Raw genomic sequence first — 22,639 nt, forward strand, 5'->3', positions numbered from 1 at the left:
TTTAGCTGAGCTGCAGCGGTAAAGAATGAAAGTGTGAGTCTGGATATTGGATTTCATCCTACCAAAAGGCCAGGAGGGTAAAAGGACACCAATAAACGTCGATGGTGTGACTCAGATGCAACGAGGAAACAAGCTCCCGGTCTGACTCATTAAGCCATAAATGTGAGCGAGGGAACATAAAACTGCTTGTGGATAAAACACTGTGTGTTGATGCATTTCACATCTATATTGCCACAATTCAGTGTCACACGGAGCCTCTGGCTTGTCACTATTCATGTTTTAACCACACTGTAAATGGTATAAAGTCACTTTTTATAGGAGGGATTTTCTGTGGCCATGTGAGGTTAATTAAAGGTTAATTCTTCACGCTAACAATTGTGTTCCTCAACTCATGTATGCTACACACATGAGGACACCGTAACCAAATCTGTCTGCTCACCACGACAGTGAAACATTTGTGGCTTCTCTCGGTGATGATGGAGCAACACGAGCAGCTTGAGCAGACGAACAGATGCCCTCATGTCCATGTGGCCTCCAACTTGCCATTTCCTGCCAACTAAACAGCTGCCTGTGGACAAGAGGGGCGAACTGTCAGACAGCAAATACTATTATCTGACCTCTGGTGAAGGCAATCACTCCTCAGAGGGAGGACTCATCATTATTATCACGGCACGCCTCAATTTCTTTATTACCTAATTTAAATTCTAATGTCGTTTTTAGCGCCAAACCTACAGCTCACGTCCCTACATGAGCTCTCCCAAACTTTAACTGAAGTCCTAAAAAAGCTCATTGAGGACAAGTTTGACTCTCATTAAAATACAACAACGATCACATGCAGGTCCTGAGAATACATGCGAGTGTTGGTATCTTTGTTGTCATTCAAACTGCTAAATTAAATGATGTGGGAAAAGCTCAAGGTGCTACAAAAGGAGAAAAAGAACAATGACAATATACATTGTTAGTACAAACAACATACAACTACAACTACATGTTAGTACAAACAAACTTAGTAAATACACTGTGCTTGTTACTGATAGGAGGTGAGTATGAACTGTGTAGAAATATATAAAAGTAATTTTGGCTAAATCCTCATCGCCACCTGACTTCCCATTTCTCACAGTCTCTCTCTGTGCATTTGTCCCCCGTCATCTTCAAATTGCCATCATGTGCAGTGTACAGTCTACACATGCGAGCTCCGTTATATTCTGCCCGGATCCTCCTGTAGGTTTGCTGTTTGACTTTAGGCCAAAACGTCTCTGCATCCTGAGGAAGTGCACACAAAAAACACCCATTAAATCTAATGCTAGAACACCCACAGACCCACCTGCGTACTGCGGTTCAAACTTCAGCTTCTACCTTCATATGTTGCTGTTTTCTACATGACTTGGCTCACTGCCAAACTTCAGCTACATAGATTCAATAGCAGACCATTTAGCTGTAGCATGTTGTCAGTGATGACGTTGTTTTCTGTGACAGGTAAGGGTTGTCCTTGCCAACAGATGTGTGTGTGTGCGTGTGTGTGAGTGTGTGTGTGGGTCTTATTTGCATGTTCTGAAATATATAACGAGCCTACAGTTTGAGTCGGTTCATTTTACTACCTGGCCACACAATAGATTAGTTTCATAAGATCAGTGTGGTTTGATGCCATGAACGTGGACAACTCCATCTGAGGAGAAGTTGAGGGGAATCCTGAGAGTAAAGGTAGGTTGAAACACACACTCCAAAAGACTTTCAACATATGAGAAAACACATCTATATAGAGCAACACTCTCACACACACACACACACTGGGGCTGAAAACTCATTCTACTTCTCTCCTGAAGGGTCGGATTCCTCTCTGGGAGGAGTTTCAAGTCTCTCCGAGCCAATCAGGACGAGCGGAAACAGGTCAGGTAGCCGAAGAGGACCTCAGAGAGAGCACAGGCAGGGCAGAGCAGCCACGCACGGCAGGAGGTAAGAGAGCGCACACACACGCACACGCACACACACACACACACACACACACACACACACACACACACACACACATGCCCACCTTTAACTCTTTAACTCTGTGAGATCACAGTTCCCCTCTGAGCATGTGGATGTGTAGACATACCAGCATAAGCACTTGTGTGTGTGTGTGTGTGTGTGTGTGTGTGTGTGTGTGTGTGTGTGTGTGTGTGTGTGTGTGTGTGTGTGTGTGTTGGAGTGAGTGTCACAGCTGAAATATAGGGCAGTGCCATTTTAGTCACTAAGATTAGGAGATGTGTTTTGAGGACTGAAGTGTCAGGGTTTGTTGAAGATGCAGCAAAAAGAAAAATCTCATACATCAATGTACCATAAGAGACAGTTTTGTGTTTTTAAGTGTTTTATTCTTAAATGTTCCATTTTTTGAATGAAGTCTGGTTTAAGAGTTTGAGTATTTCCCTCACTGGAGAGTTTTGCTGTAATTATAGCTTGAATAGCCTAAAAAGATGTTAAATAAATATGTGTGAATACCAGATAAACACACAGTTATATGCTTGAGTGTTTCATGCTTAAATGTTCCTTTTTTGAATGAAGTTTGGTGCAGCCGTTCAATTATTTCCCTCACCAAAGCACCTTACTCTAATTAAGGCTTAAAAACCTGAAAATGTTCTTATAAAGTTTGGTCTTGCAGATAACATTACACTGTAACTAGTTTAAAAACCTTAAAAAGATGTTAAAAGTAGAGAGATCCCAGTGGCCGGTGATACTGTTTGACAATGTTTTGGTCCGTCACTCTGCGTGTCCATGTGTGTCTAGGAGTGTGTGTGGATAGAAAGCAGGTCCCTTCTGTGTATCACTCTTCTATTTATAGAGGGAACAAATCCCAGATATGAGAGGAATCCTTCCACCACTTACGAGGCAGGGTGAGAGAGAGAGAGAGAGAGAGAGAGAGAGAGAGATAGAGGGCGGAGAGAAGAAGAAAGGAGAAAGAAAATGAAAGAGATGGAGAGCAGAGAGGAAACTAGTGTGTGAGAGATGGATAGAAAGTGTAAGTGAACAAAGCGAGAGAAGTCCTAAAGTCAAGCATTAGACGATACAGTGTTGTGTCCTCGACAGGTAAGTTAGTTCTGCTTTGTTTATGTGTGTTTGAATGGCAGGTTTAGGTCATTATTGCGATATTCATTCAGCATTTTGTATAAGTGACAGTCTGGAAGTTTCCAATAACCTGCAGGAAGACTCAGTGTTTAGCAATGGGGCAATTAAGTTGAACTGTTATTTGGGTTTGCTTTTATTCAAAACATTTTAAAAAGCATTGATCTAGTCCTATATATGCATTATATACGTTAAGGGTAGCTGGCAATATTCTATATTTGTAATGTATTGTAATTTTGTAATGTAATGAAAAGAAACCAACAATGGGTTAGTGTGTCTTTCAGTGTTTCCTTCAAGCCCCAAAAAGTAGTTCAACATTTTAACATTGCTTTTAGAATGGCACCACTTTCATGCTTGTATGCTGAACGTGAAGCCACGAGATGATTAGCTTAGCTTAGCAAACACTGGCAATGCTCGGCTAGCAGTTTTCTTCTGCTTACCGTCTTTATGCTAAGCTAAGCTAAGCTAAGCTAATGGTGGCTGTGGCTTCTATCTATCTTCCCAAAATGTTGACCTTGATATATTTCTAATATGTACTTGCTAGTATGACCAATTCATTTCTGGTTTTGCTCTTTTAATTAGAATGTGTGACAACAAGAAAACAAAGTCATGTTAGCATCATATAAGCAGTGCTTTAAGATAAAGGCTAACTCTAGGAAGCTAACTTTAAGATGCTAACATGCTAATGACAACGTGAACATGCTGATGTTAACCAGATTATATCTAGGTTCTCCGTCTTAGTTTAGCCTGTTAGCATGCTAACATTTGCTAATTAGGACAGAAACAAAACAAGTATCGGACACATTTTGACCTGATAATGGTGCTCGATGAAAAGTTAAGGGACCACCAAAGTTAGAATGTGTCCTCTAGGGAATTTCACAGCAATTGTTAAGATAGTTGTGAAGATATTTCACTCTCAACAAAAAATGTCCTTGTTAGTAAAGCAAAATAAAACATAGTTCTTTAGTGATTCATTCGTGCTGCTGCAGCTCTTGTTGATATTGCAGAAGTACCGTCAGGCTCTGAAACACATGCACGTTTACCTCAAAGAGCCTTTTTGTTAGGTGTCTGCACACAAATATTGAAGATTTAAATAATTCAAAGTATAAGGAATAATTATACCTGTGGTTGAGAGATAGAGAGAGAGAAAGGGCTCGTGAGGCTTTGCAGCGTGGCGTCAGGAGGGCAGCTGCTACTCATGGCCAACATAAATACTAAGCACGTGTGTGTGTGTGTGTGTGTGTGTGTGTGTGTGTGTGTGTGTGTGTGTGTGTGTGTGTATTTCAGGGTGTCCAGGCTTTTACTCTCATGTCAAGGACAGCAACGCTCTTGCTCTATGTTGTTGCATAAACAGCACCTTAGTAACGGTGTCCAAGTGCTGCCATTGAACGCAGCAGCAGCCGGAGAGCCCGGGACCCTGTTTCTGTGGTCCTCTGCTCTGAGCCACTTGGAGATAAGATAAATAGGCCATGGAAACTTCTACGATTGGGAACCACTTGGGTCAGTGTTGATCTGTGAAACAGCAAAAGGGAGGGAGGAAGTCGAAAATAACAGAAAGCAGGCTGAGGTGAAATGAGGAAGAGAGGGGAAAAGTTTTGTTTATTTCTAATAGCTGATTCAAATACCTTCTGTGGAATTGTTATATTTTACTATTTTAATGCTGAAGATCATTTACATTGTATACTTTTTTGTAACCTCAACAAAAACCTACAGAGTTAAAGACCTCAAAAACACTGCCTCAAAATGAAGTAACTTTTGAAACAATGGGTCCTTGAATTCAGACAGAGATGGACAAATTCAGGTTTCTGTTTCCAGCTGACTCATTTTAAAACGTGGATTTTGTAAAAGGGCCTTACAATATGTACATTAGGTTAAAGCACTTTGATTAAGGTTTGGGATAGAGTGCTGTTTCAGTCAGACCTTTCCCTAACTTTAATAATAAAATGCTGTAAACTTTAACAATATGTAACATGCAATCATTCCATGCTTAGAGTTTATGTGGTTTGTTGAGATTTGAATTGATGATTTGTGATTAATAAACTAACGTAAAGCCTGTCAAAGAAGGTGAAACCCATTCAGATATCCTCCACCCTATCCATCACTCGACTCAATGCAAAGGTTCTCTCTCGCACACTTGCTAAAATTGAGGCACGGTTGTGCTTTTATTTTGACATTCCCCGCTGCCTCCCTCTCATGAATGATTCAGAGAACAGTTCCTCTGCCTGCTTCTCTCTGGGAGAGTCGCTAAGCAACTGAAATGCTATCCCAGCCCTTTAAACCCACAGAAACAGAGTACCAGTGCCCCCAACACACACACACACACACACACACACACCGCTGAATGTCTGTGATCTGTGCTTCCTCCAGGTCAGTGGACTTATCGGGAGGATTATGTCCAAACCTTCGTCCAACGTGAAGGCCCTTCAGGTAAAATATTTCCATCTGTGTGCACAATAAGCTGTGGTTGTGTGTGAAACTTTTATTTAGAAAAAACAACAACAACCATGTCTTAAGTTGTATTTACAACAAGAAAACAAGACAAGCAAGAGATTTCAACCAAATAGTAACTCTTCATCCTGTAAAAAAATAAAGCAGACAGATGTTTCCACATTAAAGTATTTATTGGTAAAGGCAAATACAGAGTTCAGACTGTGCATAATACAGTATCAAGGCTTTGTTAGTGCAGAGTTGTAGCGAGGCAAAGGATGAGGAGTTGTCTGCATCGCTGTATCTTTGTAAATGTGTCTGCGTTGGTGTAGTAATGGCTTTGTGCGTGCATGTCAGAGAGGGTTTCTTCCGTCGTCTCTCTCTCTCTCTCTCTCTCTCTCTCTCTCTCTCTCTCTCTCTCTCTCTCTCTTCTCTTTGTGCTCATTTTCACGTCTAACCATGGGACAGACATCTGGACAGAGGACTATTTTAAACACCAGTACAGTACAGACATGAGGTTCCTCGTCTCAGCACTCCACCATCAGTTTAAGTTCATCACAAATAAGAACAGCAGTACAGATTTACATAATAATGATAATAGATATTTTCTTTTAAAAAAAAACTATTTTTTTTAAATCTTTCAACATTTTCAAAAGCATATATCGTTGTTACATTGATTTTCCAGACATTTAATCAGCACAGTGTGAAAATCAATCATTATTGTTACTGCAAAACCCAACATTTACGAGCCTGGATCCACAATGGATTTGATGCAAACACCCTGTGTTTTATATCCAACAACGATCAAATAGAAAACAACCACCAAACAGCGTTGAGTCGCTGCCAAAACGGCTGTTAGAGTCGACAAATGTACCCCAACAAACAGTCACGTCACCGTCCGTCTGAATTTTATATTCGAGCTGGAAAAGAATATTTCTCTGATCAATAAAGGGAAATCATAATCTTGCTTTTGCGTCTTGCTCAAGCGCACTGCAGCAGCGGGACTGCTTTTAGACGTCAGGGACAAATCTTGTATTGATTGACTGATAGAAATATTTCCTCCGCTCCCCTGTTGGTCTTTAGGTTTCCCATCCTTTAATAGATGTTCCCGTTCCTCAGGAGGTCAGCTCTAAAGACGCAGTTCACCTTCAACATTGATTGATTGATCGACACACAGTTACTCTCTGTGGTTCCATCTCAGCCTCCTCCCAGGTTAATAGCCGTGCCATCTTTTTAATAGCTCCAAGCAATAAAAGGTCCGTTACAATGTTTCCAAACAATTGAAACATGTTGTGCCCAAACGTTTCCAGTGTGTCCAATATCGCCTTCTCTGATACACCTTCACTGTATTGATATGCACGTATGAAGCAGGAGGTAAGGAGGCAGAGTTGAATCATTAGTGAAAAGATAAACAAGCAGTGATTGAAGTACATTTACTCAAGTAATGTACTTAAGTAAACATTGTAAGTATTTCTATTTCATGGCATTTTACACTTAGAGGTAATATTACTTTTAACTTTTATTTGAAGTAACTTGTTCCTTTTCAGATTAAAACACAAAACACATGATCAATTTACAGAATAAAATGTGTTTCATTGTTATAAATTAAACATGAGCTGAAATCATTAATCAACTGTTCAATCAGCAGAGGATTAATCAACAACAATGTTAACTATTCTCGTTTTATAGATTCATAAACTAAATGTTTTTGGATTTTGGACTGTTGGTCGGACAAAACAAGATATCTGAAAACCTATATTCTCTATTCTCTCATCTTGTATTTTGTTCAGCGTATATACATTTTACATTTGATACTTTTAAGTAGTCGTTTTGCAGAGGCTGTTTGGTCTGATTGCTATATTGTGTTATCCATCAAGTCTGCACACTTTTATGACACTTTTAAACATCTAAATTATACGTTCTATGGTTTTATTATGTAAATTAGGAGCTTAATAGAGACTAAAAGCATATCAACATCTCTCTCTCTCTCTCTCTCTCTCTCCCTCTTTAGATTTCTTTCCTCCAACTTTGGTATCTCTTGACTGCCTCTAAAAGAACTTAAGCTTGCAAACACACTGGTATATGGTCCTTTAGTGCAGGGAGCTTAGACTTTAGTGGACGTAGTTATCGTGACGTCACCCATTGTTTTGTGGACTGCCGTTTTGAAGCCTTGAGTTCAGCGATTTCGCCGTGGCCATCTTGGATTACGGCCGTCGCCACGTTATTGTTTTTTGCAACCAATAAATGGAAGTTACCATATTTAGAATGCGGAGGAGTGACGTTAAGACGCCGTAAGATCGCCCTAAAGCATATTCCTCTTTATGGTCTATTTAAGCTTATGTTTACAATGTTTACTGAGGTAATAAATCAAGAGAGAAGTAGAGTCATTTTCTCATAGACTTCTATACAATCTGACTAACTTTTTGCAACCGGAGGAGTCGCCCCTTGCTGGTCAGTCGAGAGAATGCAAGTTTAAGACACTTCTGCATTGGCTTCACTCAGCAGACACGGAGGCTGCCGCCTGGCAGTGAGGCTCAGATGGAATTACAACACGAGTGCTATTTCAGTTGTTGGACGGAGTTAAAGGAACATTTTGGCAATTCATTTTCTTGTGGAGAGTTAAATAACAAAATCAATAGCACTCTCATACGCTACAGTCAGAAGACATTAGCTTATAGCTTAGCATAAAGACTGGATGCAAGCAGAAACAACTAGCCTTAAAAAATGTGTCCACGTACGGATCCAACAAACAAGTTATAACATATTAATTAAAGGTACTGCTAGAATTCCATAAATGTTTGGACAACGTCAGGTTAACTGCTTCCGCCTGTATGCTAAGCTAAGCTAATCCTGGCCCTAGCATTACTTAAAAGACCCATACTGGTATCAGTCTTTTCATCCCTCTCTCGGCAAGAAAGCAAACAAAAGTGTCTCCCAAAATGTCAAACTACAATTATGGTGAAATATTCCTTTAACCTTTGGTTGGAATGTCAGAAAATGATTGCCGACAGCAGGCTAAGCATGAGACAGTAAACAACCCCAGCCAAAGCAACATCACAGATATCACCACTCTGAGCAAACATGCTGCGAATGAGGCGATTTCTCCCAGAAACGTATTAAACCTCAATGTCTGGAAAAAATTAAATAAAACCCAGCGTCCTCTGTGAAACACAACACACTCCCTCTCTGTACAGCTGTACAATATGAGCATATTTACAATACAGTACAGTGCAATGCAAAAACAGAATGACACACATCAAATCCAAGTGACAGGACGTCGGGCAGGCAGCAGTTTAACATCGAGTTAGCAGGCAGAACGCTGAGCTACGTGTGTGTGTGTGTGTGTGTGTGTGTGTGTGTGTGTGTGTGTGTGTGTGTGTGTGTGTGTGTCCCACTTTTCATAAAGACACAATGTCCTTGGTGACAGGAAGTCATGGCCAAAATCAAAACAAGGGGTTTTGAGGAAACAGGTGTAGGCTTACAAATAAACACACACACACACACACACACACACACACACACATGCAGAGACGCACAGACAGGGAATTTGTTTAAAGTGTTGAAAGCATCTCATTGGCTCTTCTTGCTGTCCGTCAGGCTAATTTGAACATCCCGATGGGAGCTCTGCGTCCAGGGGCGGGACATCCTGTCAAGAGGAGAGAGGAGACAGTAGACACAGAAGAGGTGAGAAGATACAGGACACACACACACACACACACACACACACACACACACACACACACACACACACACACACACACACACATATACATTTACCAGCAGGTTTCTGAAGCTTTATCAAAAGTGACAATAGTTTTTGTATGCAAACCAGAAGCACATTTTCGTACTGACTATAGTAAGTAGTGTAATATATAAGTAGTCTGAGTGGAATATTTTAGGCATGCGTTGACCCACATAACACAAATGTGTACCGCCGTGTACTACTACTGCTTTATTTTCATCACCATCACCATCTTTACTCAAAGCACTTCTGTGTTTCTACGGATACCCGAGAGGGACAATAGTGAGAGAAGTAAACGAAAGAAAGGAGGAAGTTAAGAAAGACAAAAGGCTTAACGTTTGGAGGCTCTGTTGCTGTTTTGCTAAATGTTTTCTCTCAAGTTAAACACTTCTATAGCATGTTTATATTTCATAAAGTAAAAAAAAAGTCAAAAGGTCAGATTCTACTCCTTAACTAATGCGTAGTTACGTCATTTTGGCATTTCAGGTTCGAACAGAGCACTGCTGATGCCAGCATGTAGTAGTACTGGTAGTGAGAAGGAAGAAGGGACGTAAAGTAATGGTTAAAACCCTAAAATAAGGCTTAAATAATAATAATAATAATAATAATAACAATGTTTCCTCAGGCTCATTCACCAGAGCAGCCCAGCGCTGCCGCCCAGACGCCAGAGGAGAAGAAGGCGTTGCCGGGCGCGGTGAAGCTGCCCGGTCCGGCCGTTAACCTATCGGAGCTGCAGAACGTCAAGAGTGAACTACGATGGGTCACCAAGGAGTAACATGTAGGTGGACATAGTCGTAGGAATTTCCCCTTCCTCGTTGCTAATAATGATTATTCAAAACTTGTATTCCTTTAAAACCAGATATGATGTTATTTCAACAAATTAGGGAATGTTTGCCAAAAAATAATTAAAAAAATAAATGTACAGAATGTTATTCTGGTGACTTTACTTATGTTTGATATTATTGTTTTTGATAAATAAAAAATACAGTACACAAATGTGCATTAAGAACTAAAATTCATCAGTATATCGCAATAAAGTCTCGTGACTTATTAATTGGGGACCTGTGGTCGGGCGAGGAGGGGGATGGCATAAAAACAGAGAAAAATATAAAACAAAAATATAAAAAGTCGGCATCTCTTGAGATTTCAGTCTGCATATTAGAGCGTAAATATGTTGTACATATTGTGCACAAGAAGTACAGGAAACAAGGGGATTAAAACCAAATTACACTGTAAGTAAGTATGCTGCTTTTTAAATGAAATAGTACAAAATGAATAATTAGAAGGCATAAACAGGGTACCAGCAGCCTATTCACAGTCCTCCCACAGGAAGTGATGAAAAGGAGCCGAACCATGTGTGGCACTAAAACTTCAAATTACACAATACTTTATTAAAAACATTAAATATAACCTGAAACTCGACTGAAAATGAAGAATGGACCACCATATCTGACTATTTAATCATCAATTTAGAAACATAAACCTCTGTAACAATAAAGTATTTAATTATAAAGAAACACCAACACTTTTTTTGTTCCCCAGCAACAATAATGTATTAATATTTTGTAATATGTTCTTATATAAAAACTTTTAAAAGTAATTTTTAAAACATCCCATAACTTTAAAATAGAAAAATAATAATTTCAATATGAACACATTGTTATGCCATTGATCCTGCCCAAAAACCATACATTAGGGTTTAAATAGGAATATTTATCTATTTATTAAAGTGAAACAATGTCAACAACCGGACCATTGCAAAGTTCAGAAGAGCCGCTTTCATTCAGAGGCGTCTGTGTACAGGTGTGTCTCATGAACAGGTAACTTGTGAATCTCTTGTCATCATTATTTGGATACACAAAATGTCCCGCGGTTCCCTCAACATCCCGGCTCAAATGGAAATATGTGACGCAGCTCTTTTGACAGTTGAGCAGTGCAGACGGGGTCAGCCAGGAAGCAACACGATGAGTTCCCAAACTGACTCACTGCTTCTTTGTGAAGGATTCAAATCCAGTCAGTGATGCGAAAACAGTAAATAACCACCCAACACTACAAATACAGGTCTACACAAACAGTGTTCACGACCTTTACTTATGTAAAAGAGGGATCAGTCGTCAAAAGAGTTGTAGATTAACTTTCTGATTATTTCGACACCCACTTATCCTGGGTCAGATTAGACATTTGGACAAATATATTCACCTAAAAGAGGGAATTTAGAGTTTCAATCCAGCTAACCTGCATGTCATTGAGAAGTCTATTATACTCAGGATATATTTGCTATAAAGTGACCAAACTAACAACCTGTATGTCCCTGCTCTTTGCCCACTATATATTTGTTTGACTGCATCTATAGAAGTTGTTAATCTTCAGCACTTCATGCCTTCATCTTCCATATTATTTATAACACCATCAGTCGATAACTCCACGTATCCGTTCATGAGTCTTTCTGTTTATTTGTGCTTATATCTGTTGTCTTGTATTGTATTTTAATGTACCTGGCTGCTATGCAGACTTAATTTACCTCCAATCCACAAAAACTGAGCCAGTCACATTTAATATTTCTTTGCACCATAATAGCATCTCTACAAACTACAGTTTATATACTTGCAAAAAATATCACAGGGAATATATCAAATTCTGGACTATTTACACCAAAACTATCCGTCTGCTAGATACCTACAAAGGGTAAAAGAGAAAGAAAATATATCAAAACATTAAACTATTACAAATTAGTCATTATGTCTTTGTCACAGATCCTGGATCAGTGAGACTCGTCTCCACAATAACTACTTGCAGTGGTCGGCGCTGGCCACCGGGGGTCACTGTGGGCTGTGTGTCTTTGTTTTGGTCAAGCGGTGTGTGTGCGTGTTGATGCCTCTGTGTGTGTGTGGGCAGGACGGGTTGAGTCAGGCTCTATATTTACTCTCTATGTGTGTGTGTGTTTTAGAAAATGTGTGTGAGCATTGAGGGGCAGTCTGTGCTGAGACTTTCTCAGCGGGACACAGAAACCACAATATCCAAACACTGTGTGCTGCTCGGCCCTGCCCAACCCACGTGGGTGAGCGTGGGAGATAAACGAGAGGCTGGTTCAAGATTTAGTTCAAAACATGTTTCTCCGAGGCAGAAAAATAATACTACATGCTATTTCTGAGCAGGTTCACAGAGTGTATTTACACTGGGAAAGGGATCCAATTACTCTAAGAAGTCAGCAGCTGCATACAACATGTGCCTGATTTGTGACTGTGCTTTAAATGGACACCATTTGTCCCACACTGCAATGCACAAAGACGACAGAGGAGCTACTCGCAACTGCAAAACAAACAAACAAGAGCGTTAAATATTAGCATTCTGCTTTCTCTTTGGGAGGTTTAATGCTGTTATTCCAAAGTTGCAGTCATGTATGATTGTTGGACATTGCCACAAAGTTGGAAGCAAACTTTTGTCTGAAATATTGCATGTTGTAGCAATAAGAGTTTTCTTTATTGGGACGAAGGGGTCCAGGACAATCCATGAATAAGCGCCACAGACCAAATATGAAATATGTGAACAGGGACATCCTCTTACTTTTGCCAACATAATATTTCACTTTAAGTCAAAATGAAGAAAGGATTATCTTATTTTATCTCTTATCTTTCGTACGTAGCTGCAGGATATTTCAACTTGAAGGTTCAGCTAAGCTAACTAGCATACTTTAGTATAATTTTAAAGCTTTAAACAAAGAGTTCCAGGCTTAATCTTATCCGCTTCCCTCTCAGCCTCCTGTACTTATAACTGGGCTCTAGTGTAACGTGACTTAACCAGCAGAACTGCAGCTCTTTGGCTCCATCCACTGATGACCTGCGCTGCCTCCTGAGAAGTGTTTGTACGACTCAAGTTTTTGAAATGGAAATGAACGGCGAGGGGAGATCAGGACACAGAGAGAAGAAACAGAAAATGGGAAAAGGTCAAGATAGAGATAAGTGCAGAGAGAAACCAGGTGACCAGATCTCATACGTGAGGCTGCATCAGTGGATGCAGTGACCTGGTCTCCTCCTCATCGTCCCGCTGTCTCTCAGGGGTCAGCAGCTCTGAGACCCGCAGACAGTAAAACTCCCTCACAGTGTCTTTATCTGTCTCTTTCCTTCAGGATGACCAGCCAGGCGGAGAGGAAGGCAGACAATCTTCACAGACACAGACATGCCCACTGCCACCGAAGATTTGAGCAGGCTACCAACTAATCCCAACATGTTCGGAAAACAGCTTTGTGTGAAGCCAACGTCTGCAGAAAATGTCCAGCGTTTAACCAAAACCATCAAGAAGCAGGCATCCATTGCTTTCAGTGCTCCTAATAGGGTAAAAGCACTGCATATATCGATATTGATCTTATGTGTACCAGATTGTTTCATCACAAATCCAAAATTAAATCATAATTTATGCAAAAAAGTGAAAAGACGTCGAGATAAAGCAAGATATTCTGGCTTGTTTCCGCTGCAGAAAAGACTCCACTCTACTTGGACTTTTAGGAGGAAGTGAGTTGTGTTGCAACGGCTTATTCTTGAGCGTATTATTTGCTTTTTTTTTGGGGGGGGGGTATCTTTAAGTGTGAAGTAGCTGGTTTTGAAGGACAGTTGTTGACACTTGATGTTCATTTAAGGAATGTGATTGCTCTTTTTTTCCATTCTGTCAAAACTCCAACTATTCAGCACTGATTTATACTGATACTTTCTATTAAATTATTCATTTCTAAATGTTGTGACAATTTACAATAATGCGACGGGATTCAGGTTCAATTGTACCGATTCTTTTTTTTTTTTTTGGAAAGTGGGAATATAACGTTTTACTTGTTTTATTGATATAATTCCCAGAAACTGGTATCTTCAGGAAAATGTTGCAATAAAACAAGATGGTTCTGAAAATCCAAAGTGTTCTATTCATTACTGCCTACATCTGCTATTACAGTACAGTAGAATATAGTGGTTACATGTTGTGTTTTTCTTATTTACTTCAATCATTTTAAAAATATTTGCTTCATGTAATTAGACCTTAGTGTAGGCTCTACTAGGCCACTACTTTGGTCCAGACTCAAATATCTCAACAGATAAGTTCAGATATTAAAGGTTCCCAAAGGAAGAATCTTACTAATGTTGGGGATCCTCTGACTTTTCCTCCAGCACCACCTGCAGGTCAAATTATGCATGTATTACTTATGCATTGAAATATCTGGATTGGTACAAAATTGTTCCCAGATGATATATCCTCTGACTTTATCTCCACTCTTAACTTTTCCTGCAGCGCCATCATCCAGTCAAACATTTTAATTTGTCCTATATTTTGGTTTAAGACCAAATTTCTGAAAAAAGAATGAGTTATACTTCGTTTTTAGAGCTGATTAGCAAGTTTTAGCATGCAAACATGCTAAGCTAACACAGTAAAAATGTATACCTGCCAAAAAAGCAGCAGTGTTAGCATGCTGACTTTAGCATTAATCTGCATGTAAGAACACCCTCACAGAGCCGCTATTGTGGCTGTAGACTCTCGTTGTTTCCTTGTCATGTTAAGAGAAGATATCATCTCGCTGGTGAAGTTTGCAGCTGTATGAGCTAACAAAGACAGGCGACAGGACGTGACAGTTTTTAAGGTGATGTTCAAAGGGGATTACTTCGTGGCAGAGACTTCCTTTTTTCCTGCGGGTGTCAGGAGTTTCACAGTAAACAGGGTGTCACATAATGCATGCACTAATTAATACAAAAATAAAAAGATCCATTCAGGCAAAATTAAATACCCTGAAACTCTGACAAAACCAAATTAAAACTTCATGTTTTCTTTGATGGAAGATGTGTCCCGGAGAGTCTTTCAGTCAGTTCAGCCCTGATATTTCCAGCTGTAATATTCTTATATTATGTGCCTATGTAATAGGTATTAGTGGGTTTTAGGTGTGAGTCAGGGGCGTCTTTGTGCATAGAGTCACTTTGATCCTCCAAATCCAACTGTTTCAAGAAGGAATGCTGCATTAACACACACACACACACACACACACACACACACATGCCATTACAGCAGATATCCATCATCACATCACATGTCCACACAGACGAACACACTCGGAGCAGCTGTAGCTAAGTTTAGCCTCCATCAGGTCACGACGGAGAGAGAAACACTGCTGCTGTTTTAACAACCACACGAGAGGACCTGACATTGTGTGGGAAAGATTGAGAACACTCTTGGCGAGTGGCCCGTGTGCTGAATTTTCAACAAGTGTAACCTTTCCCGTGAAAATCAAATCTGTGAGTGTGAGCCAGCGTCTACTCGGAGGTCATAACTCACTACAAATGCACGACGCAGAGAGCGCTGCGAGAACTTGGCGATCAAGCGATGTCGTTTGCATACTAATGTATATGTAGCAAAATCAATCAGACGACTGTAAAACACGCTGGACAACCAATAGCCTGGCATTGAACCACCACCACCCTCCTCGTCTCTGCATAAAAATAAGAAGATGACATGGCATGATTTCATCGCCGCACATGTCACAATAAGGTTAAATGCCTCCCAAAAGGACACGGCTTAGTCTGATACCAAAATGCTATGCGCTACTCTTGACACTTGTAAAACATCTTTTGACAGCTTGGCAAAACTTCCTCTGGTTTTGATACGTGTCATTCCGCCGAGCTGTGTGTCCGTGTTTTCTATTCCTGTCGCCATGGATACGAGGGCACAGATAGGTGGAATCCTGGCCTGCAGACTGTGAGCAGCTGTATTTGCCAATGAGTTCATCCGCCGGGTTAGACTCTACAATCCCGCCAGGCTCCCTCTGTGCATGTGTGTGTGTTCGGTGTGTTTACCCACGCATCTGCTCGCTTGCCCGGTTGGTGTGTATGTTGGATGCATGTATTCGGGGTGATACTCCCTCCCGGAGGCAGCCAGGAAAAGGGCAGCGGACAAACGCAAAGCCAATAGAGCCGGGACATAACAGAAAGAGACAGGAGGCTTTGGGACGGAACAAGTTTGAGGGCCAATAAGAGGGTGAGGGAGGGGTGTACATTGGATTGTGTGTGTCTTTGTAAGGGGGTGTTGGTATCCTTCCTATCATGGTGTCACATGCCCGCCGCCGCAGACGGAGCAGAACAAAAACACAGATGGAGAGACCTCGACTAAGGACGCGCACTTTACCCTCTTTTCCTCTCAACTCTCCTGTCTTTTCCCATCACTTCCTGCTCTTTACTTTCAACAACCTCTTATCCTCTTCTCCAACTAATGTCTGATTCTCTTTCTGTCAAACGTTCTTTGGTGCAGCTCGTCGGCTACATCTTCTTTGACAGCACTTTCTACTTCTAACATTTCCTCCTCTCACTTCCCTCTCACTGCTGCTTCCTGACTAAGCTTTTTCTCACCAATTAATCCTCCTTTTGACTGTTCCCCTCCAATCTCTAATCCTCCAACCTCTTATCTTTTGGATGGATAGCTACTCTCTCCTCTACAGTTCGTCCCACAGAACCGGACTTCTCTCCGGCTTCCAGCGCCTGCGCTCTCAGGGAAACATGTGCGATGTCGTCCTGGAGGTCGCCGGTGTGTCTTTCCCTTGTCATCGCGCCCTTCTGGCGAGCTCCAGCGAGTATTTTTGGGCTCTGTTTGGAGATACTACCGCAGAGAGATTAGCGGGCTCCATTAGCCTCCCGGCGCTAACACCTGAGGGTTTAGACACCATTCTGGACTTCCTGTATTCCGGGTGGCTCAGCATATCATCGCCTACACTTCCTGTCGTGTTAGAGGCAGCCAGGTACTTGCAGGTGGAGACGGCCGTGTCAATATGTGAGCGCTTCATGACTGATGGTTTAAACGCGGATAATTGCTGTTGTTATGCTAACCTGGCCGAGCATCACGCCTTGTCAGATGCCCTTGAAGCTGCCAATCAAACCATTGCTATGGAGATGGGGACGCTGTTGCAGGAAAGCAGGGATGACCTTCTCGGCCTGAATATGCAATCACTGATGGCGGTGCTCGATGCGGACGAGATACCTGGAGTCAAGGAGGTGGAGCTCATAAAGCTGGCTCTGCATTGGCTGGATGAGAATGGGCCCCTCCCTCTGCTGGAATCAAATCTCCTGCTGAGTCATCTGCGCTTCGGATTGGTCGCCCCCTCTGACCTCACCGATATCAGCCACGCCCACAGAGCCATGGCCACACCTCTCATCAGAAGCCAGTTGACTCGGGCGTTGGAGTACCACAGGCTGGGCTCAGCTCAGCCGATCAGACAGAGCAAACAGTCGACGCTCAGGGCGTCGCCCAATCGCGTGCTGCTTGTGGGTGGAGGATCCCGGCCTGATTGGCCGGAGCAGCAGATGCTGGTGTTTGATCCTAGAAGCAGGAAGTTTTCATCTCTGAGCTCCGGCATCCCGCAGCGACTGAGAAATCTCTGCGTGTGCTCGGTGGGGGGTTTCCTCTTCGTGATCGGCGGAGGGGAAGTGAACGAGGATGGGAAGAAGTCTGTCACTGTGGCGACATCCAAGAAGGTGTGGCGCTACGATCCCCGCTTCGACCGCTGGGAGACGATGGAGCCCATGCTGGAGGGGCGGGAGCAGTTCACCTGCTGTGTGGTGGACGAAGCTATTTACGCCATCGGGGGACGACACACGCGACCAGACGACGACACACAAACATCTATAGCTTCTGTTGAGTTTTACGACATGGCCACAGGAGCGTGGAGGAGAGGAGCGAAGATGCCTCGCCCCCTTTACGGCCACGCTTCTGCTGTGCTTGACAAAGGCATCTACGTGTCAGGCGGACGTTCGGGCAACCAGGGCGGCATTAACCGTGTTGATAACCAGGACGACCGCAGAGAGAGCAGAGAAGTCCTGTTCTGGGACCTCAAAGGCAGAGTGTGGGAGAAGCGAGCGTCCATGACCATCGGCAGGTTCAGCCACCGCCTGGCGACGGCCCACGGTTTCATCTACGCCCTGTTGGGAATGTACGAGCCTTTCTGCGATATCGAGCAGTACGATTCGCAGTCAGACCACTGGACCCGCCTCCAACCGCTTCTCACTGGCTCCTTCGATTACGGGATGGCGTCGACGCCGTCCGGGAATCTGCTGGTGTTTGGCGGGAGGAGGTGGAGCGACGGACAGGAGGTGATAGTGAAGAGTGTGTTGGAGTACGATACAAAGACGGATCGCTGGAGAGAGATCTGTCAGCTCCCCAGACCTCTCACTGGGTCTGAGTGCACACTGCTGCCTCTTCCAGACTAAAGTGCACATAATGAAAGAAAACTTTTACACGAGAGTGGAACAATTTCACTTTTAGTTGCAACATAGTCTCAAAATGATGAAAACTGAGCACACGTTTTACACAACGTTAATACATTTATAAGGCACTGAAACCATTTGGTTTCAGCCATGCATTTTACAGCATTTTACAGAGCTTAGCTGTTTTCCCATCTTACTCGTCCTTGACCTAAGCTAAGCTGCTCGTCCACATCTTATAGGAGTAGTTAGACATTTTGGGAAATGTATGTATTCACGTTTTTTTAAGCAGTGTGTTGGATGGGAAGATTGATATCACAGTCAAATCTGTACGTTAAATATGAAGCTAAACTAGGAAATGGTTAGCTTAAAGTACATAACCTTTTGTAAAACATTTTCATAAAATAACCAGTTTGACATTTAAGGATGTACACTTTCTCTTTCTTAGAGTTAGATGAGTCGATTCTCACCACATCTCATGTCTGCAGGCTAAATATGATAAACCAGGAGACGGTTAGCGCTTTGCATAAATGTGACCTCCCGTAAAACCAGAACTTGTCTTTTTAACAATTCAGTTTTGTGTACGGATTAAACAAACATAAAACCTGTTTATTAGTGAGCATAACAGGTTTTTGTATACATTTTTTCCCTTCGTACAAAAGCCTTTTTTAGTTGGCTACTGAGCTAAGCTAACAAACTTTTGAGAGATTTACACATGAACTCTTGGCGAGGAGGTAAATAAGCATAGATCAATCCTAAGAGGTTGAATGATTCATTTAAAAAGAAAAAAAACATATCAAGACCTGTTAAACAGGGGCATTTGATTGTGTTTTTGTTTTTCGAGTGCATGTCGAAGTCCAATCACTCACTGATCTGATCGATTGTTGGAAAGAAAAAAGTGCAATTGAACACTTTGGCTTTGTCATTTTATCATCTATACTTTTAAGTACTTAGCGGATACATTCATCAAGAGCTAATAACAAGCAACCACTAGTATGAAGTGATATATAAGGTGTTTTGTCAATATTCCTGTGACCGATTGTAACAATGTTCCAAGAGGAGGAATAAAACAAGAGCCAAGGAGGGAGATAAAGGGGATTTTGAGAACAAGTAGATGAGAGGTAAGGAGATTTAGTAGGACGAAGGTAAGTCCTTAACAAATGTGTTTTCGGGAGGAGGTTGAGCCAGACTGCGGAGGAGGCTATCGCCACATAAGAGGGAATAGAGAAGAAAGATAAGGTGAAGGTGGAGGAGGAACAACAGCAAGGCTAAGCTAAGCTGAATATTCGATGCATGTGACATTCCTGTCTATTTACAAGCGATGAATAATTTAAGTTTTCTATAAGATAGATATAGAAATAAAAGCAAACCGAGGACATCGATGGTGTTGGTCTTATGTTCTTGTTTTCCATCTGCACTGACAACCAAATGGACAAAGTAGGTTAAAGGTGCAGTGTAAAAAAAAGCATTTGCAGGAAATCATATGCATGATTTGTGGGTAATAGCTACGTAACCTGCTTTTGTGCTTACTTCCATTTAATCCTGAATTCATAACTTTAATTAACGTGTAGACTTTTAAGTTGCTTATTAATGTCAAAACATTTTTACGTAGCTTATTTTGCATTCCAAAAAACATTCCAATTGGTAATCGTCATGAAATAATGAATATGTATTATAAAATCTGATCAAATCACTGAAAAAAAATCATACATCCATTCAATTACCATTAAAAATGAATACAACTGAATTGCCAAAGTGATTAGCTTTGATGTGTGTCTTTACTGTATCTCCATTTGAATAACCGGAGTCATTTAAACTAAGTAGCATATTACGTTATAGTCTAGCTAAAATGTACTCTATTCTTTTTAACCTGGTTTATTGTTGAAAACTAGTTAATGCTAAAAAAAGAAATGTGAACTAGGCGAGTTTCCGCAATTGAGGAAAATGCATCAAAGTATGCCGTTTCCATAAAGCATTTTTAATGCGATACTGCAAAAAATGTGTATAAAATACGGGAATGCTCTCATCTGAAACCAACTGCTGGTTTCAGATGAGTCGTACTGCAGGAGAGTCGTTGTAGCTCTCGCTCAGCTGCAATAGTAGATATAAGGTGGCAGGGAATATAATTGGTCAATTGGGAAAAGGAGCAGAGTTGAGTTTCTAAACCAGAGGATCTCTGCTAGTTTGTCATGTTTGTCTCTCTCTTTCTCCCTCGTTGACAGCGACGGTGCAGCAGCTGTTACCGGTGCTCATCACATCCTCCTCCTCACCGTCCACCGCAGCGAAAACAAACCACAAATACACCTCAATCCAAATGACCACACTTTATTTATCCACTCTTCTCCTTCCGACAGCAACGTGTAGAATGATAAATAAATACTTGTTATTTTAACATTATGTATAGATTGGACATTAAACAATCTTTACTCAACTGTCCCCAAAAATAACCTGATAGAATTAGAGAACATTATCCAAGACACTTCGTTTGCACTCTATAAAGAGAGATCTACCGTATCTAGAGACTTCAAACACAAAAACAGAAAAGGAATACTGTGTTTATCTACAATACAGACATGCTACTACAACCAACCACGGGCAGCAGCATAGAAAGAGCATTCAAAGTGTGTGATGTGTGTGTTTATTGGCGTGTGTGCAGGTCTTGGTGTATCTGTGTGCACGATTGCTTTCATAGTTTTGTGCAGCGTCTCTGAGTATTAAGCCATTTGGCAGCAGCGTACAAATAACAAACTAATATTTTTTTTATTAGATCCATATTTCAATTCCTATGCGAATGTTTCCTCGTGTTCTCTACGATGCATGCAGGAGACAGAGAGCCAAACGCTCTCTGAGGAAAAATCCACTCTTAGAAACTTTTACACAGTTTTATATAATACAAGTTTCAGGAGTTATTTGGTGATTTTCCTTGCTTATTACTTTAATTAGAGATTTCTTTTCTATGAGGACAAAAACAATCCTTGTTGTTTTCATGGAGACCGTATTTCGAGTGCTAAAGCCTCTGAACACCCACTCGTGTGTTTTCACTTGATTAGACTTCTGTTTAGGTTGAAGGTGGGCTGGAGCTTTGATGGGAATTTACAAGCTGGCAAATCTACCAATAAGAATGATAAAGGTGCAATTCGTCCCGTCCTAACAGGTGCAGCAAAGCTCAGGAAGATGCCAATCAAATACAGTCACGCCCCCACACTGAGAAGAGGTCTAATCCACCAGATTAACTGAAGAAATCGGAGTGGGTGTTCAAAGCCTTTCAAGGGAGGTTGACCGTTAAAGCCAAAATCAAAAAGACAAATCAAAGCAGGTTCAGAAGCAAATAACAAGACGGCGGTCTGCCCCCGTTGAAGGTATTTCTTTTGTGTATAAAATGTCGTCCGCACTCCAGAAGTGGCAGTAATTTGCCTTTTAAAACTTAATAAAACACCAGATTGAGATTTGAAAAAAATAATCGTCAATTATTTAGTGGCAAAATTTGGATAATTTAACCTCAACAGACTCTTTGTTATAGGACAGGTACAGGATGCATTGGTACAAATAATGCATTTAGTTTTTACACAGAAAAAGGACGGCTGATCTTGTCCTTCTCTTACACTGATTACCTCTGATGGGTTTGTTTGTCTGTTTGTGAGCATGATTACGGGAAAACCTACAAGGTCTGAACTCTCCGAGTTCCTTTTTTCGGTTTGTTTTGTCGGTGTGTTCGTTGGTTAGCAGGATAACAGGAAAACTACTGGCTTGATTTTCTTTTTGGTGGAAGAGTTACATACTGTAGGTGACGGTAGATCCCATTAAAATTTGGAGCATATCCGAATGTCCTAGTTTAAAAAATGGATTTCTTCGTGACCGTTATGGACTACATGAACTCTTTCAATGTACTTATGTGCACATAAAGTATTTTCACATATGTGAAAGAACTGTGACCTATCCATAAGATTAGGGAATGCAATCAAAGATATTACAGTTTCTCTATGCAGATATAAAAGGCTTTGTTTGACCATAAGCTGTTTTTTATGGACATGTAATTTGCATGAAACAATAATAAAATGTCATGCATTATAAAAATCGAACTGAAGATGTTTCATGTTTCCGCCAAAGTGATTGTGATTGGAAGGAAACATTTAGGTCTCGTATTTAATTAATG

At 41.2% G+C, this 22,639-nt stretch overlaps 2 protein-coding genes across 3 annotated transcripts; both read left to right on the forward strand.

Annotated features, from left to right (window-relative positions):
* Positions 1-1,858: 1,858 nt before the first annotated feature.
* smpx (small muscle protein X-linked) lies at positions 1,859-14,166 on the forward strand. Of its 2 annotated transcripts, none has more exons than XM_079181676.1 (5): positions 1,859-1,953; positions 5,470-5,529; positions 9,127-9,213; positions 9,897-10,049; positions 13,398-14,166. In XM_079181676.1, the coding sequence occupies exons 2-4, from the start codon at positions 5,494-5,496 to the stop codon at positions 10,044-10,046; spliced, it is 273 nt and encodes a 90-aa protein (XP_079037802.1). In that variant the 5' UTR covers positions 1,859-1,953; positions 5,470-5,493; the 3' UTR covers positions 10,047-10,049; positions 13,398-14,166. The 2 variants fall into 2 exon arrangements, with proteins under 2 accessions (XP_079037802.1, XP_079037803.1); XM_079181677.1 differs by lacking the exon at positions 1,859-1,953 and adding an exon at positions 2,909-3,066.
* Positions 14,167-16,381: 2,215 nt separating this feature from the next.
* klhl34 (kelch-like family member 34) lies at positions 16,382-20,053 on the forward strand. The gene has a single exon (XM_079181098.1). The coding sequence runs from the start codon at positions 16,705-16,707 to the stop codon at positions 18,490-18,492; it is 1,788 nt and encodes a 595-aa protein (XP_079037224.1). The 5' UTR covers positions 16,382-16,704; the 3' UTR covers positions 18,493-20,053.
* Positions 20,054-22,639: the final 2,586 nt, after the last annotated feature.

This window comes from Pholis gunnellus, assembly GCF_910591455.1.
Source record: "Pholis gunnellus genome assembly, chromosome: 20".
Classification (NCBI taxonomy): domain Eukaryota; kingdom Metazoa; phylum Chordata; class Actinopteri; order Perciformes; family Pholidae; genus Pholis; species Pholis gunnellus.

What these genes read in the sequence shown, in the direction of transcription:
- smpx (XM_079181676.1), top strand. Translation starts at nt 5,494, where the DNA reads ATGTCCAAACCTTCGTCCAACGTGAAGGCCCTTCAG. An exon ending in CCAACGTGAAGGCCCTTCAG is followed by an intron (nt 5,530 to 9,126) that starts GTAAAATATTTC and finishes GCTGTCCGTCAG; the next exon opens with GCTAATTTGAACATCCCGAT. An exon ending in AGACAGTAGACACAGAAGAG is followed by an intron (nt 9,214 to 9,896) that starts GTGAGAAGATAC and finishes ATGTTTCCTCAG; the next exon opens with GCTCATTCACCAGAGCAGCC.
- klhl34 (XM_079181098.1), top strand. Translation starts at nt 16,705, where the DNA reads ATGGATAGCTACTCTCTCCTCTACAGTTCGTCCCACAGAACCGGACTT.